The 25,000-nt window shown below is 45.3% G+C and overlaps 1 protein-coding gene across 6 annotated transcripts; it reads left to right on the top strand.

Moving 5' to 3' along the window:
• Positions 1 to 3,353: 3,353 nt before the first annotated feature.
• Positions 3,354 to 24,022, top strand: SMARCE1 (SWI/SNF related, matrix associated, actin dependent regulator of chromatin, subfamily e, member 1). Of its 6 annotated transcripts, none has more exons than XM_056127543.1 (11): positions 3,354 to 3,443; positions 5,923 to 5,974; positions 6,152 to 6,195; positions 9,145 to 9,249; positions 13,476 to 13,556; positions 14,559 to 14,690; positions 14,932 to 15,103; positions 18,393 to 18,565; positions 19,324 to 19,425; positions 20,438 to 20,645; positions 23,737 to 24,022. In XM_056127543.1, exons 2-11 carry the CDS (start codon positions 5,968 to 5,970, stop codon positions 23,943 to 23,945), a joined length of 1,233 nt encoding a protein of 410 aa, XP_055983518.1. In that variant the 5' UTR covers positions 3,354 to 3,443; positions 5,923 to 5,967; the 3' UTR covers positions 23,946 to 24,022. The 6 variants fall into 6 exon arrangements, with proteins under 6 accessions (XP_055983518.1, XP_055983521.1, XP_055983523.1 ...); XM_056127542.1 differs by lacking the exon at positions 3,354 to 3,443 and adding an exon at positions 3,600 to 3,790; XM_056127546.1 differs by lacking the exon at positions 9,145 to 9,249 and having other exon boundaries at positions 3,362 to 3,443.
• The last annotated feature ends 978 nt before the right edge of the window (positions 24,023 to 25,000 follow it).

Genomic DNA, 25,000 nt, shown 5'->3' with positions numbered 1-25,000 from the left:
GAGCTACTCCTGACTCAGTGCTTCAGGATTGCTCAAGACTGAACTTGAGGGACTGAAGTGATAGTACAGCGGGTAGGGCGTTTGCCTTGCACATGCCCCACCTGGGATCAATTCCCAGCATCCCATATGGTCCCCTGAGCACCACCAGGAGTAATTCTTGAGTGCAGAGCCAGGAGTAATCCCTGTGCATCACCAGGTGTGATGCAAAAACAAAAACAAAAAACAAAAACAGAAAACAAGACTAAACCTGAGATTCCCATTTCCAAAACATGTCCTCTAGACCTTTAGACCTTTACAAAGTTTTTGACAGTACAATTGCTTTAGGAAGTCAATATTCCAACGGTCACCAATGTGCCCTTTCCTCCACAGACACAAAATACTTCACTTTATATTGCTTATTGCAACATACATCTTGTAATGGTGTTGCTAAAGTCATGGCCTGAGGATTTACTGAGCTGTTAAATGTGAGTTGAACCTTCTGTGTTATTGTTCTCATTCACTGAGCTAACTGGGCTTCTACTCAATTTTCCCATCTAATTTTCTGTGCTCCTCCTGGGCTGTCAACTCTGTGAAGTGTGGAGGTGCCAAGCAACCACATGTGCAGCCGCTTGCTTCAGGAACTTTGGAGCTGAGGCAGATGTGAGTGGGTGGAGTGCTGGGCCTTTGGCAGGGCAAGGACTCTGCCTACCTCCTTCTGGTAAAGGTTCCAAAGATCTGGGCACAGTGGTGGCCAGGCATACCTAGAATATCTCAGCGTCTGGCATCTCTCCCAGTTTGTGTCTAATTTTAAAGGATTCTCTGATCTCTTGCATAGATGGATCTTTCTGGGGACCACATGGCTTATGGAATCATAGCTAATCCGACGGTAAATGTGATGTTTGATCACTTGACCACTTGACTTCCCGTTAATCGTCGATTTGTTCGAGTGGGCGCCAGTAACATCGCCATTTGTTCCTGTCACGTGCTAGTGTAGCCCAATGGCGTCTGTTCGCTCTAGGAACACGAAGAGCCTCAAACCGATCGTTCATGATCTTGATGAAGAAGTCTGACCATCTGGTAGGTGGGCGGCCACACGGTCTTTTGACATCCCGTGGAATCCAGTCGGTAACAGCTCTAGTCCAGCGGTCATCTCTAAATCTCATTACGTGACCAGCCCATCTGATTTTTGACACCTTGGCAAACAAGACAGCGTCCCTGATTCTTGATCATCGACGGAGGTCAGAACTCCGGATTCTTTCTCTCATTTGAGTGAAACGTGATATTCCAAGCATAGCTCTTTCAATTCCTCTTTGGGAAACCCAAATAGCGTTCTCATCCTGTTTGCGTAGGGCCCAGGTCTCTGAGGCATATGTTAATGCAGGAAGAACAGTGGAATCAAAGAGATGTGCCCGGAGCCGGAGGTTCTTCGTCCTCTTAGCTATTTCTTCGACGCTCTTGAAGGCGTTCCAAGCTGCTCTCTTCCTTCTGCGCAGCTTGGGTGCCAGGTCATTTGTCATGTTGACTTCTCGACCTAGGTACACATAACTGTTGCATTCGGAGATGGTCGTTCTGTTGAGAGCAAATGGGGCGTCAGGAACGAGGCTGTTTCTCATAAACACTGTCTTCGTAAGATTCAGCTGTAGTCCTACTTTTCCACACTCACGGTCAAAGTCGGCCAGCATTTGTGCCGCTTGGCTGATGTTTGGTGTTATTAAAACAATATCATCAGCAAAGCAGAGGTGGTGTAGTTACCGACCATCTATCTTCACTCCCATTCCTTCCCATTCCAGTCATTGCATGATGTTCTTGAGGGTGGCACTGAAGAGTTTCGGTGAAATGGTATCACCCTGCTGAACCCCTCTCTTGACATCAATGATTACTTCTTTGTAGAATGGTGAGATCCTGGTAGTGAATCCGTAATACAGCTCGTGGAGGATTTGATGTGATGCATCATTAATATAACTGAAATAGAGGTAACTCCTGAGTTGTTGGGAGCACTCACATGGGCCTACTGGTGACTTCGAGGAAGAGTTTTTGACCCTGAACTTACTTTAACTCAGCAAGACCCAGGAATTTGGGTCGCCTACCTGTCTAACGCCACCTATACTTTCTTGAGGTTCTTCAGCTCCGACAGAGAAGCTAATACTAGTAAGTGACTAAGTTGAAATTCAAGTCCAACTCTCTTTGATTTCTTCCCTCTGCACTGTGGGAAGTTGAAAAGGGAGACAGAATTAAGGGTAGAGGAGCAATGGTCCAGCAGGTAGGGCGCTTCCTTTGCATAAGGCCAACCTGAGTTTCATTCTGGGCTGGAGCGATAGTACAGCAGGTAGGGCTTTTGCCTTTCACATTGTGGATGGGGTTCGTCTCCCAGCATTCCATATGGTCCCCCGAGCACTGCCAGGAGTAATTCCTGAATGCAGAGCCAGGAGCAAGCCCTGTACATCACTGGGTGTGACCCAAAAAGAAAAAAAAAAAGATTTTTTTCTTAATTTTTAAAAAATAACAAACTTGGGTTCCATTTCCATACCTGGTATCTCATATGGTCTCCCTGGAACCCCACAAGTGATCCCTGAGCCCAGAGCTAGGAGTAAGGCCTGAGTACCACTAGATGAGGCCCAGAAACAACAACAACAAGTTGGAGACAGAAAGAGAACCTTGTATGAAAAGGAATAAGGAGTGTGAACCCAGGAAAATCTGGTGTTGGGTCTCCATAAGTAGACTCAATGTCAAGTTTTCAAGCCATTGCTGATGGATACCCCAACCCCAACCCCCCCACCCCCCCCACACAGGGGGGGCCACCTTTCACCCAGGTTTGTTCACCACGGATGGGATTGATAAACTGAAATCTTCCTGGGACTGGAAAGAACCCTGGAGGGGTTACTGAGCACTTCCCTAGGCACCCGCACTATGAAGATGACCAGTGCAGAGGCCCAAACCTCCGCTTTGCTGGTACTCCCCTTGCACTGAAAACCAAGTCCAAGCCGGGGGGCGACCAGAGAACGGGATATTAGAGGGTGGGGGGTAAAGAAATAGCCGAGGGGGCCTCACAAGTGACATGTGACCTGGATCTAGGTAGGACTGATGAGTTCCGGCTAAAAAGTGAGGGACCAAAGGGTCCCCCCAGGAGGGAGCCGCGGCGGCGGCACGAGCAGAGCCGGGGCAGCCACGCAGGGCCTGAGGACAAACGCCCCTGGGCCTCGGCTCCCATTCGGCGGCGGATCACAGCAAACCCGTGCCGGGGGCGGCGCCACAAGGACTAGGTGGCCTTTTTATTTATATTTTTTTTATTTGCTTTTGATTTCTGGTCGAAAGCGCGGCCGTCAAGGCCGGAGGAGGCGGTGCTGGGCGCGCTCGGGGACGGAAAGAGCGCGGCGCGTGGTCCCCAGAGCCCGGCTCCCCGGTGGGGGTCGTGCAGCAGCAGCCACAGCAGCAGTAGCAGCCCCCGGGGGTGCGGAGCGGCAGAGGTGAGGGCACGGCGGGGGGCCGGGCCGGGTCGCGGCGCCGCCCCGCACCGCGCTCGGGGCGCGAACCCGGCGCCGCCTCCTCCCGCTCCGCCGTGACGAATCGGCGCCGCCCCAGCAGCTCGGCGGGCCGGAGCGTCTGGGCGGAACGGACGGAGCCCGGGAAAGCGAGAAAGAAAGAAAAAAAAATAGAAAAAAATAATTCGCTGCTCGCCGCGGGCCCGGCGCGGCGCGGGCTGAAGCGCGGCGCGTGTGGAAAGTGCGGCCGCGGAACGGCGGCGCGCGGGGCGGGGCGTGCGCGGGACAAAGGGAAGCGAGGCCGGAGCTGCGGGCAACGCCGCTGCCCGCCGGTGAGTGTCTACCCCGGGGCCCGGCCGCGCCGCGGGGGCGGCGAGTGCGGGGCCACCCGGCCCGGCCGCGCCCCGACCGCCCGGGAGCCTTCGGCGAGGCCCCGCGAGCCCCAGAGCGCGGGGGCCCCCTCCGCGCGGCCTAGGCCCAGCCAGGGTCCCCTCCTGCGCGGCCGCTGTGGCCTCTTTCCTCCCTCGCACCCACCCACCCGCGAGATGGGGCCGAGCACCCCGCGCCGCCGCACCCCCCGCCCAGCCCCGTGGTCGCGGAGTTGCGGGGAAAGTGCATTGTCCGCAGCGAACGGAAAGGCAGCGACGTGGGAGGAGGAAGCCCTGGGAGGGGACGATGGGGCTGGGGGAGGGGGGAATACGCAGAGCCCCCGGGTGCTCGGGGACCCTCCCACCCCAGGAAGTCGGCCTCTCTGGGGTGCAGACTGCGAGCTGCGGCTCGGAAGCTGGAGGGCCCAGGAGTGGGACCCACCAACCCTCTACCCCCCACTCTCCACCCCTGCCCGCCTCCTGCACTTCCTGGCCCGGCGGCTGTAGACTAGAGTCTTAAAACTCGCCCGGGCTCCCCTCTTCCCTCCGCTGCACGGGGGCAGCAAGGCCGGGCTCCTCGGGGCCTTGGAAAGGTTTAGGGAGACGTGGGGGTGGGGGAGCCAGTGCCATTATGTCCCGAGCAGAGGCGCAGCCAGTCCTTTATGCCAGCTCCCGGGATGGGTCCAGGTCCCTAGTGAACCTGGTACCCGCCCCCGCGCGCGCCCAGTGTCCGCCTCTAGCAAAGGAGAGGGTCATTGAAAAGAGTGATCAGAAAGTGTGGTGGTGCCCTGGGACCTCGTGGTAGTTATTACCGACGCTCCCGTTGCCACCCACCCCACCCCCAACAAGGCCTTTCTGCTTGGTGACCCTTTCTGCGTGCCCGCCTAGAGGGAAGTTTGCAGCAGAAACAAGGGATTCGGTTTATTCCTTTCGAAAGAGGGAGAGAGCAGGTTGGGCCCAGGAGAAAATAAGCTTTCATTCTACCGGGCCTCTTCCAGCTTCTTGAGAGTTCCCTTCAAATGCAAAATAGGGAGCAGGGGATGTAGAAGGGCTGATGGATGGGGCGCCTGCCTTGCACTCAGCTGACCCAGGTTCAATTCCCCACCCCATCCCATGTCGTTCCAGCAGAGCCAGGGGTTAAGTCCTCAGCATCCCCGCCCCGCCCCCCCAAAAAAGCTAAATAGAAGCTAAGAAATCACGTCTGTTTCCTTCTGTGCTGACCCCACTAGTCATAGATCTCACTTGCCACTTCTAAAAGTGATTTTTTACTTCTTAGTACATGTTATGGTACTTAGTATATTGGAGTAGGAGCAAACCTGTGGGTTTGGTCTTCTTGTAATACTGAGATCAAGTTCGTTAGGAGCTGGGCAAGGTTACTAGTACTACTCTCATCAGCCCGGGTCCTGCACAGCTCACAGCCTGACCGTATTTAGTGGTTGCTTTAAAAAAGATACAATAAGTAATACTATAGATCAGTGTAATTTGGATAGTGATACAGATGAAGCAGCAAGTAATTAGCCCAGCTAGTTTGTCAAGAAGACTCTGTTGAGATTTTTGAAATGGGGCATCTAACAGTGAATAAGAACTTTTCACGCACTATCAAGATTTATTTTTAGCAGTTACAGAGCTCTTGACCACTAAAGAGAAGCTAAAGTTCATTATGGTACCAGTTAACGTTTCACAGTGCCTCCAGGAATAAAGTGATGCCCCATATTTTTAGATAGTGTTACCTAAAATCTGGTTGGCCTTAAGTGAGTGGATCCTGATAATTCCTAGTATTTCATTTTCATGCTTATATCAGCCCCGACTAAATATGGAAAACATCTGCAGAATATTTTCCATGTAAGAAAGAGGTAGCTAGAAGAAGGAAAAACTTAAAAGTACTTGAATTGTGTTATTCTAATATCCCCTATAATTCTCCTTATTTCATTCTGAGCAGCCAGATCCCCTATAAGAACTATTAAAATATGCAAAGATAATGTAATTTTATTCAGAAGTACCAAATAAACTACCCTATTCTTTAAGAAACATTCTCATATGCTTGCTGAGTTTTGATTCTCTTTTTTTTTCTTTTTTTTCCTTTTTTTTTATTTTAGTGTCTCAGATTCATTCTTAAGGAACTGAGAACTTAATCTTCCAAAATGTCAAGTAAGTTTCATTTTTTATATTTATCAATCTATATTAATAAGAGACTAATGCCCTAGCAAATGGGAATTCCAAAAATACTCTCATTTTTTTTTCTTCAAAACAGGACCATTGGTAGTTTTGTTGCATAGTATTATATCTCAGTTGTTTACAAGAAGTTATTTATTTTCTTTCAAACAGAAAGACCATCTTATGCCCCACCTCCCACCCCAGCTCCTGCAACAGTAAGTTTTAATTTTCTTGTTAATGTAATAGCCAAGTCTGGCCTTGATACAAAAACCCAGATGTCTTCCAGTGACAGTCACTCAATCATTACAGGAACAGAATGAAAAACTCAGCTAAAAAACAGCACTTCCTACTAAATAAAATAACTCTTTGCATCTTACCTTGAACCAATCCCAACATTTAAAGAAACATACTGCTGAAGTTCCACCCTCTTCCACTCCATTTTTTAAATAGGAAATAAGTGACACTTTTAACCCTTCTTATTAATCTCTGTTGAGACTTTAAAGTTGATACTGAGTGAATATTCATCCTTGAGTTATTTTTTAAACCCGACCTTCAGCTGGTTACGTTTTTCTCCTTTTCTCCATATAATTTTCATATTAAATCCATAAATCTTCTAGAGCCATAATATTTGCAAATCTTTATTTTCATGCTGTTCAAGTAAGGATTTCTTACCAGCGGGTCAGATCCTGCTGTCAAATTCTATTCCACTCCATAAATAATGGTTTGGAAATTGGTAATGTTTCAAAGTGTTGCTTGTAAACTAATTTGCTCCCAATCAGGCTCTGACCCAGCTTGGTCAGCATGCAAAATAATTGGTCAGTCAACAGAAGCAACCTGTCAATAACTGTTCAGGCCTGGCTAAAATGGATTCCTTCTCTTTGTGCTTATGTTTTAAGAGAAACACTATTAACATTGACAATAACCTACAAAAACAGTTCTTTAAAAGCTGTTAGCTCTCCTTTCGTATCCCCTGCCCCCTAAATTTTAGGCTAGTCTGCTAATTAGGTTCTTGTATAATTTTGTTTTCCAACTCGCTAACTCCTTTACTAACCCTCAAATGGGTGTTTTAGTTAGGTTTATCAACAGTTTGTTTTTCCTCAGACACTTTTTAAAAGAGATCCTGTCTCCTATGGTCTCAGCTCACCCTATACAACACACGTTCTCTCAAGTGACTCCCAGTACATCTTAAAGTCCTGTGTTTGGTTGGTTTCCTTTCTGAAATCAAAGAACATTTATTTTGATCATCTTCTTAGTACTCTTCTAGGGTCTGTTGAGGTGGAGGTGAGCTGTTAAGATTCCTGACCTCTCTGAGCTAACCTTGTCCTTCATTTTTGAAACTAATAGAATTATATTGTTTCAGTTTACTTTTTTTTTTAGTACCCTTACCTTTCACACTTGATTCTTTATAATGTTAAACAGTGATTCCCATTGTTTATGCAACCTTTAAAGGTGTTAATTTGGCATTAATACTGCCTCTGACAGTGTATGTATGTGTGTATAATATATATATACACATTGATAAGTGGGTGTGTATATATATTTGTAAAATATAAAATATCCTGAAGACAAACATAAATTTTTGAGATAATAAAGCGATCTCAAAACCAACTCACCCCTTAGAGCTTCTCAAATGTAGCAAGGGTTATTTTTCTTTTCTTTAGTCATATGACTGTATCATTATAATCTCACATTGACACATAAAATACAGAAGACTAGGGATTAGAATACCCAACAGAAAGGATCTTAAATGATTTACTCTCCTTCCCTTTTTTTTCCATTCTGCCACCACCATCACTTTTACCACCTCCACCACTCACCACCATCACCACCCAATCTACTACTCAAGTAATATGCACTACTTTTGTTCTTTGATATTTCATCTATATTTTGCCTACTTAATTATGCTGAATTTGCGTCTTCTATAACTATGTAAGCTAGAGATTGAATGGTCATTTTCTTCTGAAGAGTATCAAATGTATTATCTGTTGGAATGTCTTTCTTTTGGACACATGCAGCGGCATGTTAGAGAAAATTGTGTTTATTTCATAACAGCTGCAGCTTAGCTGGGATGTTTTGTCTTCTACACTATACAATTCAGGACTGACAGTGTTAATTGCATGTTAACATGAAATTACTGTCACTTGTTTGGATTGCATTTCATTAGGTAAATTATTCTACTTTGGCCTCCTGCTTCATCCTTTTTATGCATTTTGCCTTGATTACCATAAACATTGGATGTCACTGTATTACCCACAAGATCACTGCTATATAAGAGCCCATTTGTGAGCACATCAGCACATAAGTCACAAAACTCAAGAATCCCTTTATTACAATGAGTAGTTGTGTTTTGGAAGGGCTAGCGTCCTCAGGGAACTAGATGAAACAAGAAAACTCAAGTCTCTGTGGACTAGAAAAGAAAGTAGTTCACAATAAAACTAAATGCAGAACTTGTTCATGACTGACCTATGGAAGATGGACCAAAGAAGAGATGGAAGAAAAAAACCTATGAAAGAATGACTGACTGGGTTAAAACAGACAGGACCCCAGAATGAAATCCATGCATTTTTTCCAAGTCTTTGTTTTGAAATCATGTATGTGACATTCATTGAATCCCACATATGTTCTTTTCTATTGACAACTGCCAGCTCCCTGATTTGAGTCTTCTTATTTCTCAACATTATATAAAATGATTTACAACTGTCTTTTGAAACAGATCCATTTCTTGTTTTTATTTGATGAATACATTGATGACATCCACATAACCGTCAAATGAGTCATGTTTTGTTTTTGCATGTAGTGTTTCCAGATTTGTAGTTTATCACACTTCAGGCTTTTCTATCTCAGACATGTTATTGAGAGTTGTTAGGACCCTACAGTAATCCTGAACATTTGAGACACCGCAGTGTATTGCTTCTCCCCCACCACAAGCACCACAATCGCACGCATACGAACACCACCGGTCCCTGTAAAGAGAAAGAAAAAAGAAAAGAAAAACACTTACTAGAGAGGCTTTTCAGTGAAAGAAAAAACAAATTACAACACATCATTGCTTGTTTAAACTCAGGTTGCTTTTGCATGCCATATGCAGATCATTTTTCATTTCTGTGTTTTCCTCGTTTGAGCTCATTTCTCATTCGTGTTTTTGTCTCATTTGTTTCCATCAGCAAATGCCCAGCACACCAGGGTTTGTGGGATACAATCCATACAGTCATCTCGCCTACAACAACTACAGGCTGGGAGGGAACCCGGGCACCAACAGCCGGGTCACGGTAGGAGAATCAACTATTACCGCATCCGGCAAACAACTGGAATTGACCAGAAATGCCTTCAGAGTTAGGTCCTTTCGAATCATCAGCACAGCCGTTGGAAAAAAAAATTTTTTTTTAACCTAGCTTTTCGACTATTTAAACATTCATTGTACAGCCTTACACTGAAAAAATATACAGTGAGATCTGAATATGTATATAGAAGAAAAGAAGACTGTTCTGTTTGGTGGTTGGTAGAGATAAAAATTAATGCACTGAATGTTTATACTATGTATAGATAAACCTAGAATTTCTTGTGTTTAAATGCCACTTTTTGAGATGAGTATCTTTTCATTGGTGGCAGTTGGCATTAGGCACAAGAACTTGGTTTCTTGGTTTGGGCTTCCATACCAGTCTTGGCTAACATTACCATTTTGAATTGTAACATGTAGTTACTTTGTCTTTTGGATTTAATGATTGATCTGTTCAATTAATTGAGAGCTGTTCAATTAAAAAAAAGAAAAGCCTTTTTATATCATCTCAAAGAATTACAGAAAGTTACATAAAGTTAAGTACCAGAGTAAATATGTACAACTGAAAATACATTTATAATCTGTAGGATTTATAGGGGATGTTATTTTTTTATATTAGGATGCTGCATTCAGATCTCAACCTGAGATTTGAAATTAGGTGATGTCAGACTTTCTTTTTTGAATCTTCTAAACACCAAGGAAATTCAGATACCTAAGAAAGAGCAAAAAAGATGTAAAAAAATAAATCCAAAAGCCAAATACCTCTGTGCATTGGAATTTGATATTGGCAAGAATATATATATATAACCCAGGTTGACTGTAAACTTTTTGTACCTGATTTTTATTTTCTGTACTTTAAAATCTATTAATGTGGCATTAGAAAAGCTCTCTTGCTCTGCAGTTGAGCTAGGGGGGAAAAGTTTGGAACTACCTGAATGTGTATCTATCGTGGTAAGCGTTATTGCTAAGCTTGATGGGTTTAGTTTGTCTACATTTTTTACTGTTTTTATCTGATCTGTACTCATAAGCATATCAGGTTTTATGTGCCATGCTTATTTTATGATATCTAAAGAGAAGCCTTACGTGTATCTATGTGTGCATTTCACAATGCATACAATTTTTATGTGCACCAGTACATGTTTTTTCCCAGTCTTAATGTGTTGTTTCACCGAAAAAAAGAAATAAGTGACAGTTTTCAAGCGATTGAGAACGGTTCCATTTAAACTAGAAGCAAAATCAACATTGGGTCATTTATATGAATGCAGAAAATGATTGGTTGGCAGAGACAAGACAACTTTTTAACAGTTCTATATACAGTCAGCTCTTGATTATCTATGGTGCTGGAATAGAAATGATTGTAATTGTAATATTAGAATGATTCGTATTTTCATTTGTGTAAGTATTTTGTTCCTAACTTAGATGTATCATTGCGGATTCTTTTCATAAAGCGAGATCATTTCGTGGAGACTTAGTGTACTAGGAGAAGGAAATCTAGGCCAGTTACCTGTTGCCCGTAACCACACCTTTTTTCTTGGGGGTGGGGGGGTGTTGAAACAGTACTTGAAGTGGGCGCTAATTTACTAATTTGAAGGTATAGTAGCACATCAGCGAATTTGGTGACCTGGTTCTTCTTGCTGTTTCCCTTGTCCTCCTACCAACACACCAGGGTCTCCTAAAACTGCTGTTCAGGTGAATCCTGAGGTCAGGGAAAAAAGAAGGGCCTTGGACCTACGTTAATCCGGCCCCTTTATCCCTTAGTGACATTACATGTTCCACTAAGAAAAATAACGATTTTAAATGAAATTTTACACCATCGTTTTTAAGATGTACCTAAGCGAAATTATGTTAGGACTCAGTAGATTTGGACCATTGTAAAAGCATTTTTTTTTTTAATTAATCGAATTTTGTTACTTTGGGGACACACACACACTGCAGTCTTTATGCAGAGTGGTTGACTTTCCCCTTAGTACAGGTTGAAAACAGACCAGGACAAACCGTTTAAAACTTTTCTCTTTTATTAAAGAACTTTTGTTTAATGTGTGAAAACTTTTCACCCCTCCCCAACGCCTCCCCCCAGGGGGCTACCTCCAGCAGTGCTCAGGCATCATTCCTGGCTCTGTGCTTAAGGATCACTCCTGGGGGTGCTCAGGGGACCCTGTGCAGTGCTGGGTATTAAAACCCACACCAGGTGCTGCCCTAACACTACTGTCTCTCTGCAATCTTAAAGCACTGATTTCTATGTTTCAATGGAAATTATTTGTCAGAAAAGAATCTTAAATTAGATTCTGCTGGAGACACAACTTCTAGTAGGAGGAAACAGCAAACTCAAGTCTTCACAATCAGTTGGAGGTGGAAACAGTTACTTGTGACAATCACAGTTCCCTCCTACTCCTGTCTGTGAAGCAAAACTGAAAAGCAGGAATGTTGTGGTAGAGATACATTTCCTGATGGTAGTATGGAAAGAAAATGGGGGGAGGGGAGACACGCCCTCGCCCTCCAAAAGTGTCACCGCTAAGCCTTTTGATAAAGGACCAACAGGTTTTCACACCTTTAACCAGAGGATTATTGCAAAGCAGTGGTTGCTTGTAATTTTATTGACAAGCAACTTTGATTCAAGTAGGTTTAGTGCAAACTGCTTTTTTTTTTTTTTGTAATAGAAAATACGTCTAAGCCTCTGACATGTTTCCTAATAACTTCTGAGGAAAAAGCACCTAAAAAGGAAAGGGGTAGAGGACGACCATACTTTAAAAAGGAGGCATAATTTGAAGCAATGTGGAAAAGAATCTAGGTAGAGAGCCAGCCCAGAACAGAGCCATTTTCTTAGAGTTTTTTTCCCCCCCTATAAAAAATCAGTGTTGGGGTCTTCATAGATTTGAGAAAGATAAATGGGATTTAGCTGGATTTTCTTTTAGACCCTTGACCAAGGGCACTTTAAGTGTATTCAGGTGAGACTGAGGTCAGAGTCAACTGCTTTTCCCTGGCCGCGTCTGGCGACCTGAGCAGCTGTGGTGTGGCTGCCCACCAGAGGGGCCCATCTCATCGTGTTCTTTCTTTTCCTTTTCTTCTCCAAGCCACTTTTTCCTTTGCCTTTTTTTTTCCTTTGCCTTTTTTTTTCCTTTGCTTTTTTTAAGGAGGTTTGGAGCGATAGCACAGCGGGTAGGGCGTTCGCCTTACAAGCGGCCAACATGACCGACCCAAGTTCGATTCCTCCGCCCCTCTCGGAGAGCCCGGCAAGCTACCGAGAGTATTTGATATGCCAGACACAGTAACAACAAAGTCTCCAATGGAGACGTTACTGGGCCCGCTCGAGCAAATCGACGATCAACGGGAGGGCCTTTACCTTTACCTTTACCTTTACCTTTGTTTCTCCAGGTTTTCCTCTGTTTTCCTTCCTCGCCTCTCTTTCCTCAAAAAACAGAATTTTTTTTCATGGGATGGAGTTTCTTGACGTACTGTACATCCTCGCAGATAACTTCATTGCATCCTGTGTCTGCTCTTTTGTTGTTGTTCTTGATAAATTTGCTTTCCCCCCCATCACCAAGAACAAAAAGGGCATAGCTTCAGTTACAGATCTCCTTAACAAAAAGCCTCTAGATATGGACATAGGGCCTTTAAAAAAGAAGAAGAAGAACTCTGGCCATGATATAGAAAGCAAGGTTTCTTTGATTTTGTTTTGGTTTTGAATGTAGGGAGTCGTTTTTGTGTAGTTAGTTACAAGTGAGTGTATTCCAGAAAAAGCACTGCTAGGCACGCAGCCCCCTCTGACTGCATGGGCCTGGTGAGCCTGGAAGGAGCTCCAAAATCCCTGCTGATAATCAAGTGTTGACTGTATGTGTAATGGTAAATCAAACAGCCTCCCCAAGGAAAAAAAATCTGTGGCAGATAATCCACACGTGGGGCATGTGATGTGTAACACTGTAGTGTTGTGTATGGATTATTATGTAATATTTTCTTACAGCCAGGTTGTCAAAGCAGTGACAATAAACTAAGTAAATAATTTTTTTTAATTATGCGCTTAAAGTCATTCTCTTTATTTTCTTTTGATGTGGACATTTCTGAATTTACAGTGATAGCTATTTTCAGTGAAGAAAAAGATAAGAATCTTATATCCATGGACGAGTAGAAGAAAGGCGCATTAGAAGTTTTTCAGGGACTCTCTTTTCAGTGGGCTGGCGAACTCCTCACAGTTGATTAATGAATGTATTAACTCTTTTGTAGGCATCCTCTGGTATTACGATTCCAAAACCCCCAAAGCCACCAGATAAGCCACTGATGCCCTACATGAGGTACAGCAGAAAGGTAGGTGCCCCCGCCCCTCCCCCCCGCCCGCATGCAGGGAGGACCGCCACTGTTGGCTGATTTGCTCTCTCTCTCAGCTTGCACATGGGCTTAGCCCATCTTTCTCTGTGCTGTCAAATGAAGGGATGAAGAATTGCCATTTTCAAAGAAAACTGGGTTTTGATTTCAAAACGATGTGACTTCAGATTTAACAAGAATGTCATTTCAGCCACACTGATGAAATAAAATGCTGAAGAGACAACATTATGCAGTCTCTGGGAGATTAATAATCTGAGCAAAAGAGCCACGTGGAAAAAGGCAATACTAGCCTACTGGTGTCATCCATACCTTATTTTAATCAAATCACAGAAACTGCGTGTTAGTTTGAAGGGGGAAAAAGGGTTGGAAGACGATGCTTCTCTCTTAACTACAGGCTTAAGAGCCATTTTTTGTCTTCAGGCTTCCTTGCATTGGCTGATGACATTATTCTTTGAGTTCAGCATATTCACAGTTATCTCTTTCGAGTGTGTAGAAATTCAAATTTTGTCACGATTTTTGTAGATGGATTTCTTGGTATAGTGTGTCATCTAAACCCTTCCTAAAGTTACAGTGAACTGGGGGAAAGGGGCATGTTGGTTTATCAGCTACACACTGCAGTGCTTGGAGGCTACTCCCGATACTGTGCTGGGGGGACTCTGCAGTACCGGGGGTTGAACCTGCACCTCTGGCGTGCAGAGTTTGTAGTCAGCGCATTGTGCTAGCACTCTGACCTCAGTTCGAGTGAACTTCTAGAGAAACATAAGCCATTCCTGAGTTCACTGCTCTTGGTGGAGGTGTGTGGGTGGTGGCGAAAGCAGGTCCCGCCGCGTATGTGCCGCTGCGGGGGGCTACTGAGGGGACCGGAGGGAGCCGCTGCTAGTCCCTCTGCTTTTGTTTGTGTTTTAGTTCCACATGAAAAAGGGACTTCTAAAGACCTGCGTTTTCAGGCATCTCCTGGAATGTCACCTGTTTTCCTTCTTTCAGGTCTGGGACCAAGTAAAGGCTTCCAACCCTGACCTAAAGTTGTGGGAGATCGGCAAGATTATTGGTGGCATGTGGCGAGATCTCACTGATGAAGAAAAACAAGAATATTTAAACGAATACGAAGCAGAAAAGGTAGAATGGGAGCTTGGTGGGATGAACACTTGCTTGTTGTTTCTCCTTGCAGTGTAAAGCGCTGTGGGGTGCAGAGGCCCTTCTGAGGCTTGGGCTGCAGGGGGTGAGAGCCCTTCATTTCTCCGGGTCTATAAAAAGGAAGTTAATGTTTCTCCCTTTTGATATTCAAATGAGAGCATGATGGTGTTCGGTATAACCTGCAAAATGCTGATTATAAAACTGAAAAAAATTTGAATTTCAGATAGAGTACAATGAATCTATGAAGGCCTATCATAATTCCCCCGCATATCTTGCTTACATAAATGCAAAAAGTCGTGCAGAAGCTGCTTTAGAGGAAGAAAGTCGACAGAGGCAGTCTCGCATGGAGAAAGGAGAACCTTACATGAGCATTCAGCCCGCTGAAGATCCAGATGGTAATGACGGGCCGGCGGGGGCAGGAAGGAAAGGGGCTGTAAGAAATCGAAGAAATAGTCTATGTAAACTCATAAATGTATTAACACAGAATTATCTATAATATTCTTTAAATTTATATAGCTTTGGGGGGGGGGAGAAGTTAGGCTGAAACACACATGGAACTTTAATTGATTTTTCAGATTTTTTTCCCCTTTAAATGTTCTTAATTCTCTTCACCTTGTTTTTGTTTTTGTTTTCTTAATTGAATCACCATGAGATACAGTTACAAAGCTGTTTATGGTCCGTTTTCAGTCAGTGTTCTGACACTCATCCATCCACCAGTGTACATTTCCCACCAGTGTCCCCAGTTTCCTTTCCACCATGCCTTTCCCCCCCACCCAGCCTGTGTCTTCAGCAGACACTTCCCTTCTATCTCTCCCTTCTCTCTTCCCTGTTCCCCCTTTTGGGCATGATGGTTTGCAATGCAGGCACCGAGAGGTTATCATGTTTGTCTACGTTCAGCACGCAATTCCTATCCAGAGTGATCATCTCCAGCTACCTTTGCCATAGTGGTCACTTCCCCATTCCAACTACCTTCTACCCCAGAACTTAATTAAATCTTACATTTGTAGAATTTGCCTGTCTCATGTAAATTCTAAAATGTTTTAGCACAAAATTATCTGTAATATTATTTTAAAGTATATAACTCTTAAAAACGAACACAGCTGGCTTGGGTTCAGTCCCTGGTACTGCATACGGTTCCCTGAATACAGAGGCAACAGTAAGCCCTGAGCCCCACCCCACCCAACCCCCAGTAAAAAACAAAGACTTATAGGACACGCACAGGTGGCCACAGAAGACAGTAAAAGCTTTCTAAATGACATAGAATATTCATGAAGTAAAATAGGTGGTAAATTAGAAAATATAAACCCACTTCTGTCTTCCAAACAAAAAGACAACTCAAGTGTGGGGCCAGAGCAGTAGAACAGTGGGTCGGGCGTTTGCATTGCACACAGCTGACCTGGGTTCAGTCCCCCGCATCCCTCTGGTACCCCAAGCACTGCAAGGAATGAGTCCTGAATGCGGAGCCAGGAGTAACGCTTAGCACCGCCAGGGGTGGCCCAGCAACAAAGCAATAAAAAGACTAAGTACCCACAAGGGAACTGACCTGCTGTGCCAAGCTCCGTTCGCCACCATCAGAGCTGTGCACCGCGATCAGCACCAGTCATCCATGATGCACAAAGAATAATGGTTTTTAAAGATGACCTTAACTGGTGGTAGCATGAATGTGTCAGATGTTTCCTGAATATGACTGTGGAAATTTCACCTGAGTGGGGGGAGGGATGTGGCAGAGAAATCACTCAAGGGACTGAGTGCCTGCTTCCATGCAGGCAGCCTGGGTTGCATTCCTAATGAAGCCAGGGGTAGCCGCTACACCAAACAGATGTAAGGTTGGGGAGAGTCAGGAGTTACAGTGCATGCGTGTCTTTCATGCGACTGACCCAGGAATTACCAGAAGTGGCCCTGGGGCCCCAGCATGACTTTCAAGGGCCCCACCCAAGACTGAAAGCAATAGGGGCCAGGAAGAGAGCTTAAGTGGTAGCACACGGGCCCAGCTCTTGAGAGGCCGAGTTCTGTCCTCAGTACCTCATGGTCCCAGTGCCACCAGGTGTGACCTGGCAGCCCTCAAACGGCACCAGGAGTAGCCCCTGTTGTTTTTACAAAGGAGAAAACAAGCCAGAGAGATAGTCCAGGGATTAAGACGCTTGCCTTGCTTGTGGCCTTCCTCTCCCCAGCATCACATGGTGTGTCCCACCACCCACCCACCACCCACCACCTCACCCCACCCCATAGCACCACCAGGAGCAGCCCTCCAGCACAGAGCAGCTGGGAATAGCCTAGAAACCAAAAAATGCAAAGGGTAAATAAAAAGATCACAGGGTTTTTTATGTGGGTTTTTTTTTTCTCCCCCCCCCCCTTTTTTTTTAAGTCTCATCTTAGTAATTTTAATTTCAGAAGATATATTCAGAAGGAAACTGATTTCCCAAGTTTGTGGCTATGGTCTTTATGGTAATGAGAGTTTCAGGATCTTCTTCAGGATCAGATAATGAGGGAGTTGCTCACCTGTGATGCTGAGGCCCTTGTGGAAGATATTTAGGTCCTTTGGAAAGGATATTTGCTTTCATGTGCATTGTGTAAGAGGAAGCCTTTTTTAAACTGAGTTAAGGTGAAAATCCTAGGACAGGTTTTTAGTGGCTATGTGGAAATCCTTGATCAAAGGCTGAGGTAAAAGAAGCACCTGTAGAGCTATTCAGACTAAGCTACACATGGGCTCAAGGTGTGAAGCACTTTCCCTGCATGCGGCCAGCCCTGGTTTGATCCCTGGCACACCATATAATTCCCAGAGAACTGCCAGAAGTGATCCCTGAGTGCAGAGCTGGAGTAAACCCTGAAGCACCCATGGGCATGGCCCAAAAAACAACCCTTCTCTTCCTGCCCTACATCCTCCCCCAGCAGCCCCCTAACCCCCAAAAGGAAATTACACAAGGTCCATACTCTATAAAAGAGGTCTGTACTTAAAGATGAATGATTTCTAAGTAGATGAATTTACACTCTACACTACCAGCACCTGCTTATATATGTAAAGTGACAAAAGTAATTTTGGGTATTACTTTGTTTTCTGTAGAATTCCTGCAAGATTTAGCCCTGTAAAACTCTGTCCATAGTGGCTTTTCTGTTTGGGTCCCTCTGGGAGGGGCTGATCACATCTGGGGCTCTGACCAGCCCCACAACCTCGCCCCAGGCCCTTACTGGTGGTTTAATGACCTGGAATGTGAGCTGGTCTGGAAAACTGAATATCCCTCGAGATAGTGTTTCCTCTGCAGTGCACAGTTGAATTAAAGTCTCATGTACTGAGGGTTCCCCTCAGGCCAGAAGTTATCATCAGTTGAAAAAATCCTTAAGTTACAACTTGGAGCATGAGAATGGAGCAGTTTCCATTTTGCTCGAGTTCCAGGTCCAAAAAAAAAAAAGACCTGGTTCTGCCTCGTTTATCCTAATAGCCAAGTCCTTGTCGGACACATGTCCTCACTTAGAGAGCTTGTCACAGAATGGAGTCCCATAGCCCATGAACTTCTCTTGCTCTCTATGCAGCGTTGCCGTGTGACCACCCTGGGGTTCCCCAGAAGCGTTTGGTCGTCTTGTCAGGCCACAGCGGCCTGCACTGCCTAGGAACTAACTAAATGTGGGCCCTGGGACCCGCTTCCATCTGGAACCGGGGCCTTCATTTCCCAAACCCGTTTCTTCCAGATTACGACGATGGCTTTTCAATGAAGCATACGGCCACTGCTCGTTTCCAGAGGAACCACCGCCTCATCAGCGAGATCCTGAGCGAGAGTGTGGTGCCCGACGTCCGGTCTGTTGTGACCACAGCTAGGATGCAGGTCCTCAAGCGCCAGGTGCAGTCCCTGATGGTCCATCAGGTACGGCCACAGAGCGGCTCTCCAGTAACCGGGACCCCTCCCCACCCTGAGCCTGGTCCTCCCTGGTGCCCCCCTCCATGTCTGCTGAATGCTTTGGGGTTCCATCACTCCTTTTTCCTGCGCGGGGCAGAAGGACCCAGGAGCGGACTGCTCCTAGAGATTTGACGCGTTTGTTATGAAAACTGAGGCCGGGAGTTGGCCAAGAAATTGGCCAAGCCTGAAACCGCATCCTTCAGTATTAGTTCCCATAGATACTTTTCTGTTCTCTCCAACTCTTGATAAAATATTTAAAATCTTAAATGCATTGGATAATCAGTTATTTACGTTGAAATCCAACACACTGGTCACACTGAGAAATCAAAAAGAGAGGGCTCAGAGGGCTAGAGGATGGGTGCACGCAGAAAGCCCGGTTCCAAGCCCAGCATCACAGGGTGCCCAGAGCAGCTAAGCCGAGGTGGCTCCAGAGCACCTCCAGTGTGATCCTGCCCTCCCCCTCCACCCCCCAAAAAAGTGAGTGGCATTTTGTTTGACCTTGGCTTTCCTTCGAATAATTCTTTAAAGCCAGAGAGACGGTACAGCAGGTCAGGCGCTTGCCTTGCACACTGTGGACCTGGTTCCACTCCCCAGCACCCCATATGGTCCTCCCAGCCCCACCAGGAGTGACCCCTGAGTGTAGATCACCTGAGCACCGCTGGGTGTCACCCAAAAACAGTTTTTTTTTTTCTGTAATTATAAAATCTGATCATATGTCTTAACAGCGAAAGCTAGAAGCTGAACTTCTTCAGATAGAGGAGCGACACCAAGAAAAGAAGAGGAAATTTCTGGAAAGCACAGACTCATTCAACAATGAACTGAAAAGGGTATCCGCATTAATGTGTCCATTATGCCTTTACCACTAAGTCTGTTAGCTTTGTTCTCATTTATTTTGTCGTTTTTGTGTTTTCACTGAAAGTTCACCTTGAAACAGGGTTCACTACACTGTAACTTAAAAGACACATGCTTAATAGACCCTCATTTCCTGTCAAGATTGCAACACGTTTGGAATATCCTGCTAGTACTGTAGAAAGAAACTGGGACACTCTGATGCAGTCACGAGTTAGTCTCATTTTCGTGAGATATTTTTTCATCAAATGTCTTCTTTTGATGTTCATGTTTTGCTCTTTGTATTAAAAACAAGTACATCTTGTATTTGGTGACCTAAAGTGCATTGTCCTGTTGTTCATCGATTTGCTCGAGTGGGCCCGGTAACGTCTCCATGTGACATTTGTTACTGTGTTTGGCATATCGAATACGTTATGGGTAGCTTGCCAGGCTTTGCCGTGTGGGCTAGATACTCTTGGTAGCTTGCCGGGCTCTCTGAGAGGGGCTGAAGAATCAAACCCAGGTCAGCTACGTGCAAAGCAAAAGTCCTACCCCCTGTGCTATTGCTCCAGCCCGGTGACCTAAAATAGAAGCCTTTTTTGTTATCCAGTACTCTCAAGAATTACCTCACTTGGGGCCTAAGAGATAGTACAGTGGGCAGGGCACTTGCTTTGCACATGGCCAGCCCAGGTTTGATCCCTAGCACCTTATATGGTTACCCTAGTGCAGAGCCAGGAGTATGCCCTGAACACTACTTGGGTGTTGCCCAAACCACCAAAAAGCGGGGTGGGGATTACCTCACCAGCTGTTCTATAATATTTGATGTTACTTTTCTACTAGCACAACCCTCTGCCTGAAAGCACAAGTGTTTCAGGGGCTTTGTCAAACTCCCCACCTTCCACCACCCTCCAATCTATATGTACATAGTTTGTAGCTGAGTAAAGTGATTTTTGAAGTGCTGGCTGTAGTTCAAACATGACCAAGCGAGGTTCTGTGTGTGTTTTCTCTCAGTTGTGCGGTTTGAAAGTAGAAGTGGATATGGAAAAAATAGCAGCCGAAATTGCCCAGGCAGAGGAGCAGGCACGGAAGAGGCAGGAGGAAAGGGAGAAAGAGGCGGCGGAGCAAGCCGAGCGCAGCCAGAACAACAGCGCCCCTGAGGAGGAGCAGGGGGCGAAGACCGAGGAGAAGAAAGAAGACGAGAACATTCCAATGGAGACAGGTAACCCAGTCGACACCCGAGTCAGTAGCAATGGTTCTCAGAGCTGTCTTCCACTTGGGTTTTTCTTTCTAAATGCCTTTATTTATATATGTATGTATGTATGTATTTATTTATTTATTTTGGTTGGTTTAGTTTGTTTTGGGCTGGAGCGATAGCACAGCGGGTAGGGGTGTAGGGCATTTGCCTTGCACACAGCCAACCCAGGTTCGAGTCCTCCACCCTTCTCGGAGAGCCCAGCAAGCTGCCGAGAGTATCTCACCTGCACAGCCGCCGTGCTTGAATGTTACTGGTGCCCGCTCAAGCAAATCAATGAACAACAGGAGGACAGTGCTACAGTGCTAGTTTGTTTTGGGGGGACACCTACCTGTGCTCAGTCCTGGCAGACTCGGGGAACCATATGGGATTCCAGGGATTGAATTTGGGTTTGTCATGTGCAAGGCAAGCACCTGACCTGCCAAGAAGGATATTTTTGGTCTTGAGGTATTTTTTTTTCTATGTATTTTTTGGTATGGTTTGTTTTGTTATTTTGGGTCCGCACCCACCAGTGCTCAAGGATCACTCCTGGCCAACTTGGGGGGACCATATGGGGTGCTAGGGTTCAAACCTGCGTCAGCCACAGGTAAGGCAAGAGCTCTACCCACTGTACTATCAGTCTGGCCCTCTAAATGCTTTTTAGAAAACACAGTTGCCTCTTGAGTTATTCACTGTATGACCTCTTCAGTCTGTAACACTGTCCTCTCATTGTTCATCTATTTGATCGAGCGGGCACCAGTAACATCTCACAAAAAATTGTGAGACTTGTTGTTACTGTGTTTGGCATATCGAATACGTCATGGGGAGCTTGCCGGGCTTTGCCGTGCAGGCAAGATATTCTCGGTAGCTTGCCAGGCTCTCCAAGAAGGACGGAAGAATCGAACTCGGGTTGGCCATGTTGGCTGCGTGCAAGGCAAACGCCCTACCGGCTGTGCTATCGCTCCAGCCCATATATATATATATATATATATATATATATATATTTGGAGGAACAGGGGCATTGAATCTCTGTTGTCAGTTGTCAGTGCTGAGGGAAGGACTACCCCTGACTCTGTACTCAGGGGGTGCTCAGGAGACCATCTGTGGTGCCGGGATCAGCAGGCACCTTAACCCCTGTAGAGTCTCTCTGACCCTTCCTTTCCAAATCTAATCTTGATCATGAGTTAACTGAGAAGTTACTCTCACAGTACAAAACAGCAGAGCTCAGTATTGAGGTCTTGGTTATTTGCCCAGATTGAGTCTTGTCGTGTTCTGACTTGCGAATGCAAAGAGTGATGGTGTGGTTAGATGGTTAAGGATCCTTTCCATGGGGCCAGAGTAATAGTACGGCAGACAGGTAGGGTGCTTGCCTTGCACGTGGCAGACCCAGGTTCTGTCGCCAGCATCCCATATGGCCCTCTGTGCACTGCGAGGAGTAATTCCTGAGTGCAGAGCCAGGAGTAACCCCTGAGCAATGCCTGGTGTGGCCCCAAGACAAAAAGAAATAGATCAGTACTTGAAATTCTGAGATTATTTTCCTCACGGCTTACCTCGGTTCTGACTGACCAGTAGTAAGAACTAAGACAAAAATAATTACAGGAGGGCAGGAAAGATTATCCAGAGGTTAAGGCACTTATCTTGGGCATGACTGACCCAGGTTCTTCCCCATACCCCTTATGGTCTCCTGAGTACTCCCAGGTGTGGCCCAAACCTCGCTACCTCCTCCCCTAGATCCCACCAAAAAAAAAAAAAGTTCTGATTGACATTTGGAAAACATTTAAGGGAATATAGATGTCTTTACCAGGAATTTCTACAGAATTTAATTCAGCAGATTGATGTCTCAGATAGTCAGGTTTTAAAGTTTCGTTATTTGAGCCTTTATCTGTTTTGTATGAACGTGTTTTTTATCTTAACAAATTTGGGGTGAGCGCATATTTTTGTGGTTAAACCAATTGTTTAAAAGCTGCAGCCTGATTCTCTGTTCATTTTGCAACTAGAGAAAACGTTGACTTTTTGCCTGTTTTGTCATCTGTGAATAGAAGATGTGTGTAGATCTTGACTCAGATTTTATCCTTTACCTAGGTGGGGTGAAGGAGACAGAAAACATTACTTGAGGCTATTAGAGCAAAAACTTCATGCCCCTAACTTTTTACAGAAACAGCCCAATATGGCTTCTAAAAATTATCTAAGATAATTATCTCCAGACCACTTACTAAACCCAAAGCACTGCAAAACGTTGTTCAGTATAATTACAGTAAATCACAGTAATTAGAAATTTTCTATTTGTGACTTTGCAGCGAGGGGACTGGTGTTTGGGGGCCCTGGGTGCTATAAGCAGGCGGTGCTGCGAGCATGCTTGGTACCTGGGGACCATGTCAGGGTCAGCCTCGTGCCTGACCTGTGCCTTACCTTCCTGTACCAGCTCTCCAAGCCCCTTGCCGTGTGAAGGACGGCAAAACAAGTGAAGTTCATATTAGAAATATATTGACCAGATCTAGTAAATCTTGTAAACTGTCATGTCAACCTATAATCAACATTTTTATTTCACGATATTCTTAAGGGGCCAGAGCAATAGTGCAGCAGGTTGGATGCTCGCCCTGCATGCAGCCAGCCGGGTTTGATGCCTGGCTATCCTGTATGGGTCCCCCTAGTCCGGCCCCGGTGTTAATTCCTGAGCGCAGAGCCAGGAAGTCAGCCCTGAGCACTGCTGGGTGTGGCCCAAAAACCAAATAAACAAAAAACAAGTTGGTGTCAAACCATAGATTGTTTTAAATATACTTAAAAGTGCAGGTAGGGGGCTGGAGTGGTAGCACAGCAGGTAGGGCATATGCCTTGCACGTGGCCGACCCGGGTTCGATTCCCAGCATCCCATATGGTCCCCTGAGCACCGCCAAGAGTAATTTCTGAGTACAAAGCCAGGAGTAACCCCTGAACATCACTGAGTGTGACCCCCCCCACACACCCCCAAAAAAAAGTGCCTGGGGGGCGTGGGGTGTGGCCACGTGGCATCCTCTGCATAAGTCAGAGATGCCTCGTCTGGTCTGGGAACTGACAGTGACGGTGACAATTGTGCTCACAGAGGAGACCCACCTGGAGGAAACTACGGAGAGCCAGCAGAACGGAGAGGAGGGCACCTCGACTCCTGAGGACAAGGAGAGCGGGCAGGAGGGGGTGGACAGTATGGCGGAGGAAGGGACCAGCGACAGTAACACGGGGTCGGAGAGCAACAGCGCCACCGTGGAGGAGCCGCCTGCGGACCCCATCCCAGAGGATGAGAAAAAAGAATAAACGTTGCCTTGTTTTATGTGTTCTAAATGCTTTTTTTAAATGAGAAAAAAAAAAGTTTTTGAGTTTTAATGGTGTTATGTGGTTTGTGGATTGATATGTTTTGGTCGACATCACACCACCAAAGGCTTCTGGACCCTTCGGCACCAGGAAGGGACAGACACTGTCACTCTTCCTTCAGCAAGTGTGAAGATGGTTCTTTGCTTTGGATCTTATTTCTGGCCCTCAGCTGCCGAAAGCCTGAGGATTTGGAACGACTGAGAAAACACCCACCTCTTTTAGAGAGCTCACCTCTGATGCTGCAGAATCTGCTCTTACAAATGCCTTCCTAACCGCTCACTCGGGTGCTAACCCAAGCCGTAGCTTTAAACCTCAGCCCCTGTCAGCGGCTCCCCGAAAGCCCCCTTCCTGCTGACTTCACAAAGAGTAGCTTCTCGAGAAACGCGATCATGTCTAAGTATGTATTTGGTTACTTACTCTTCCTTAATGTTTAATCAGTATCAGATACCAATAGTTGTGTTACAGAGTTTAGTGTACCTGCAACTACATTTGGATTGTATTGATCCAAAAAATATCTCCATAGTTACTTCCTTGCTTTGAAGTAGTTCATTCAAGTGAGCGTGACACATGAGCCTCATCAGTGCTGCTTCTGGTTACAATTAACATTGGCTGTGTTCTTAATTTCATCTTTATTGTATTGGGGGGGGGTGTCTTTTTAACCGAGTTTTCCAAAGACATCACAAAGCTGGAGGAAATTGAATATTCTTGCAATGGACTAGATAATTTCCAAATGATTAGCCTATTCTAGACAGTGGGGAATTAAGTTCACATGTTTGAAATTATTTTACAATAATCAAAACATTTCAAACCTCAAGGTTCAGGATCCTTGTAGATCAGAACCTACCTTTTTGATAAACTCTTAGTAAAAAGTTGTGAAGACTAGAAGCAAAATAGTTTGTGACACATACACTTCCCAAAACTAGGGTAGATTTTTACTAAATAGTGGAATATCTGATGGTATATGTTTCTTAAAGGTCCAAATGTAATAAAAAAAATTG

Source organism: Sorex fumeus, unplaced genomic scaffold, assembly GCF_029834395.1.
Source record: "Sorex fumeus unplaced genomic scaffold, SorFum_2.1 ptg000063l, whole genome shotgun sequence".
In the NCBI taxonomy this organism is placed as follows: Eukaryota; Metazoa; Chordata; class Mammalia; order Eulipotyphla; family Soricidae; genus Sorex; species Sorex fumeus.
The sequence above is the reverse complement of the archived record's forward strand: the minus strand, read 5'-3'. Positions and strand labels throughout refer to the sequence as shown.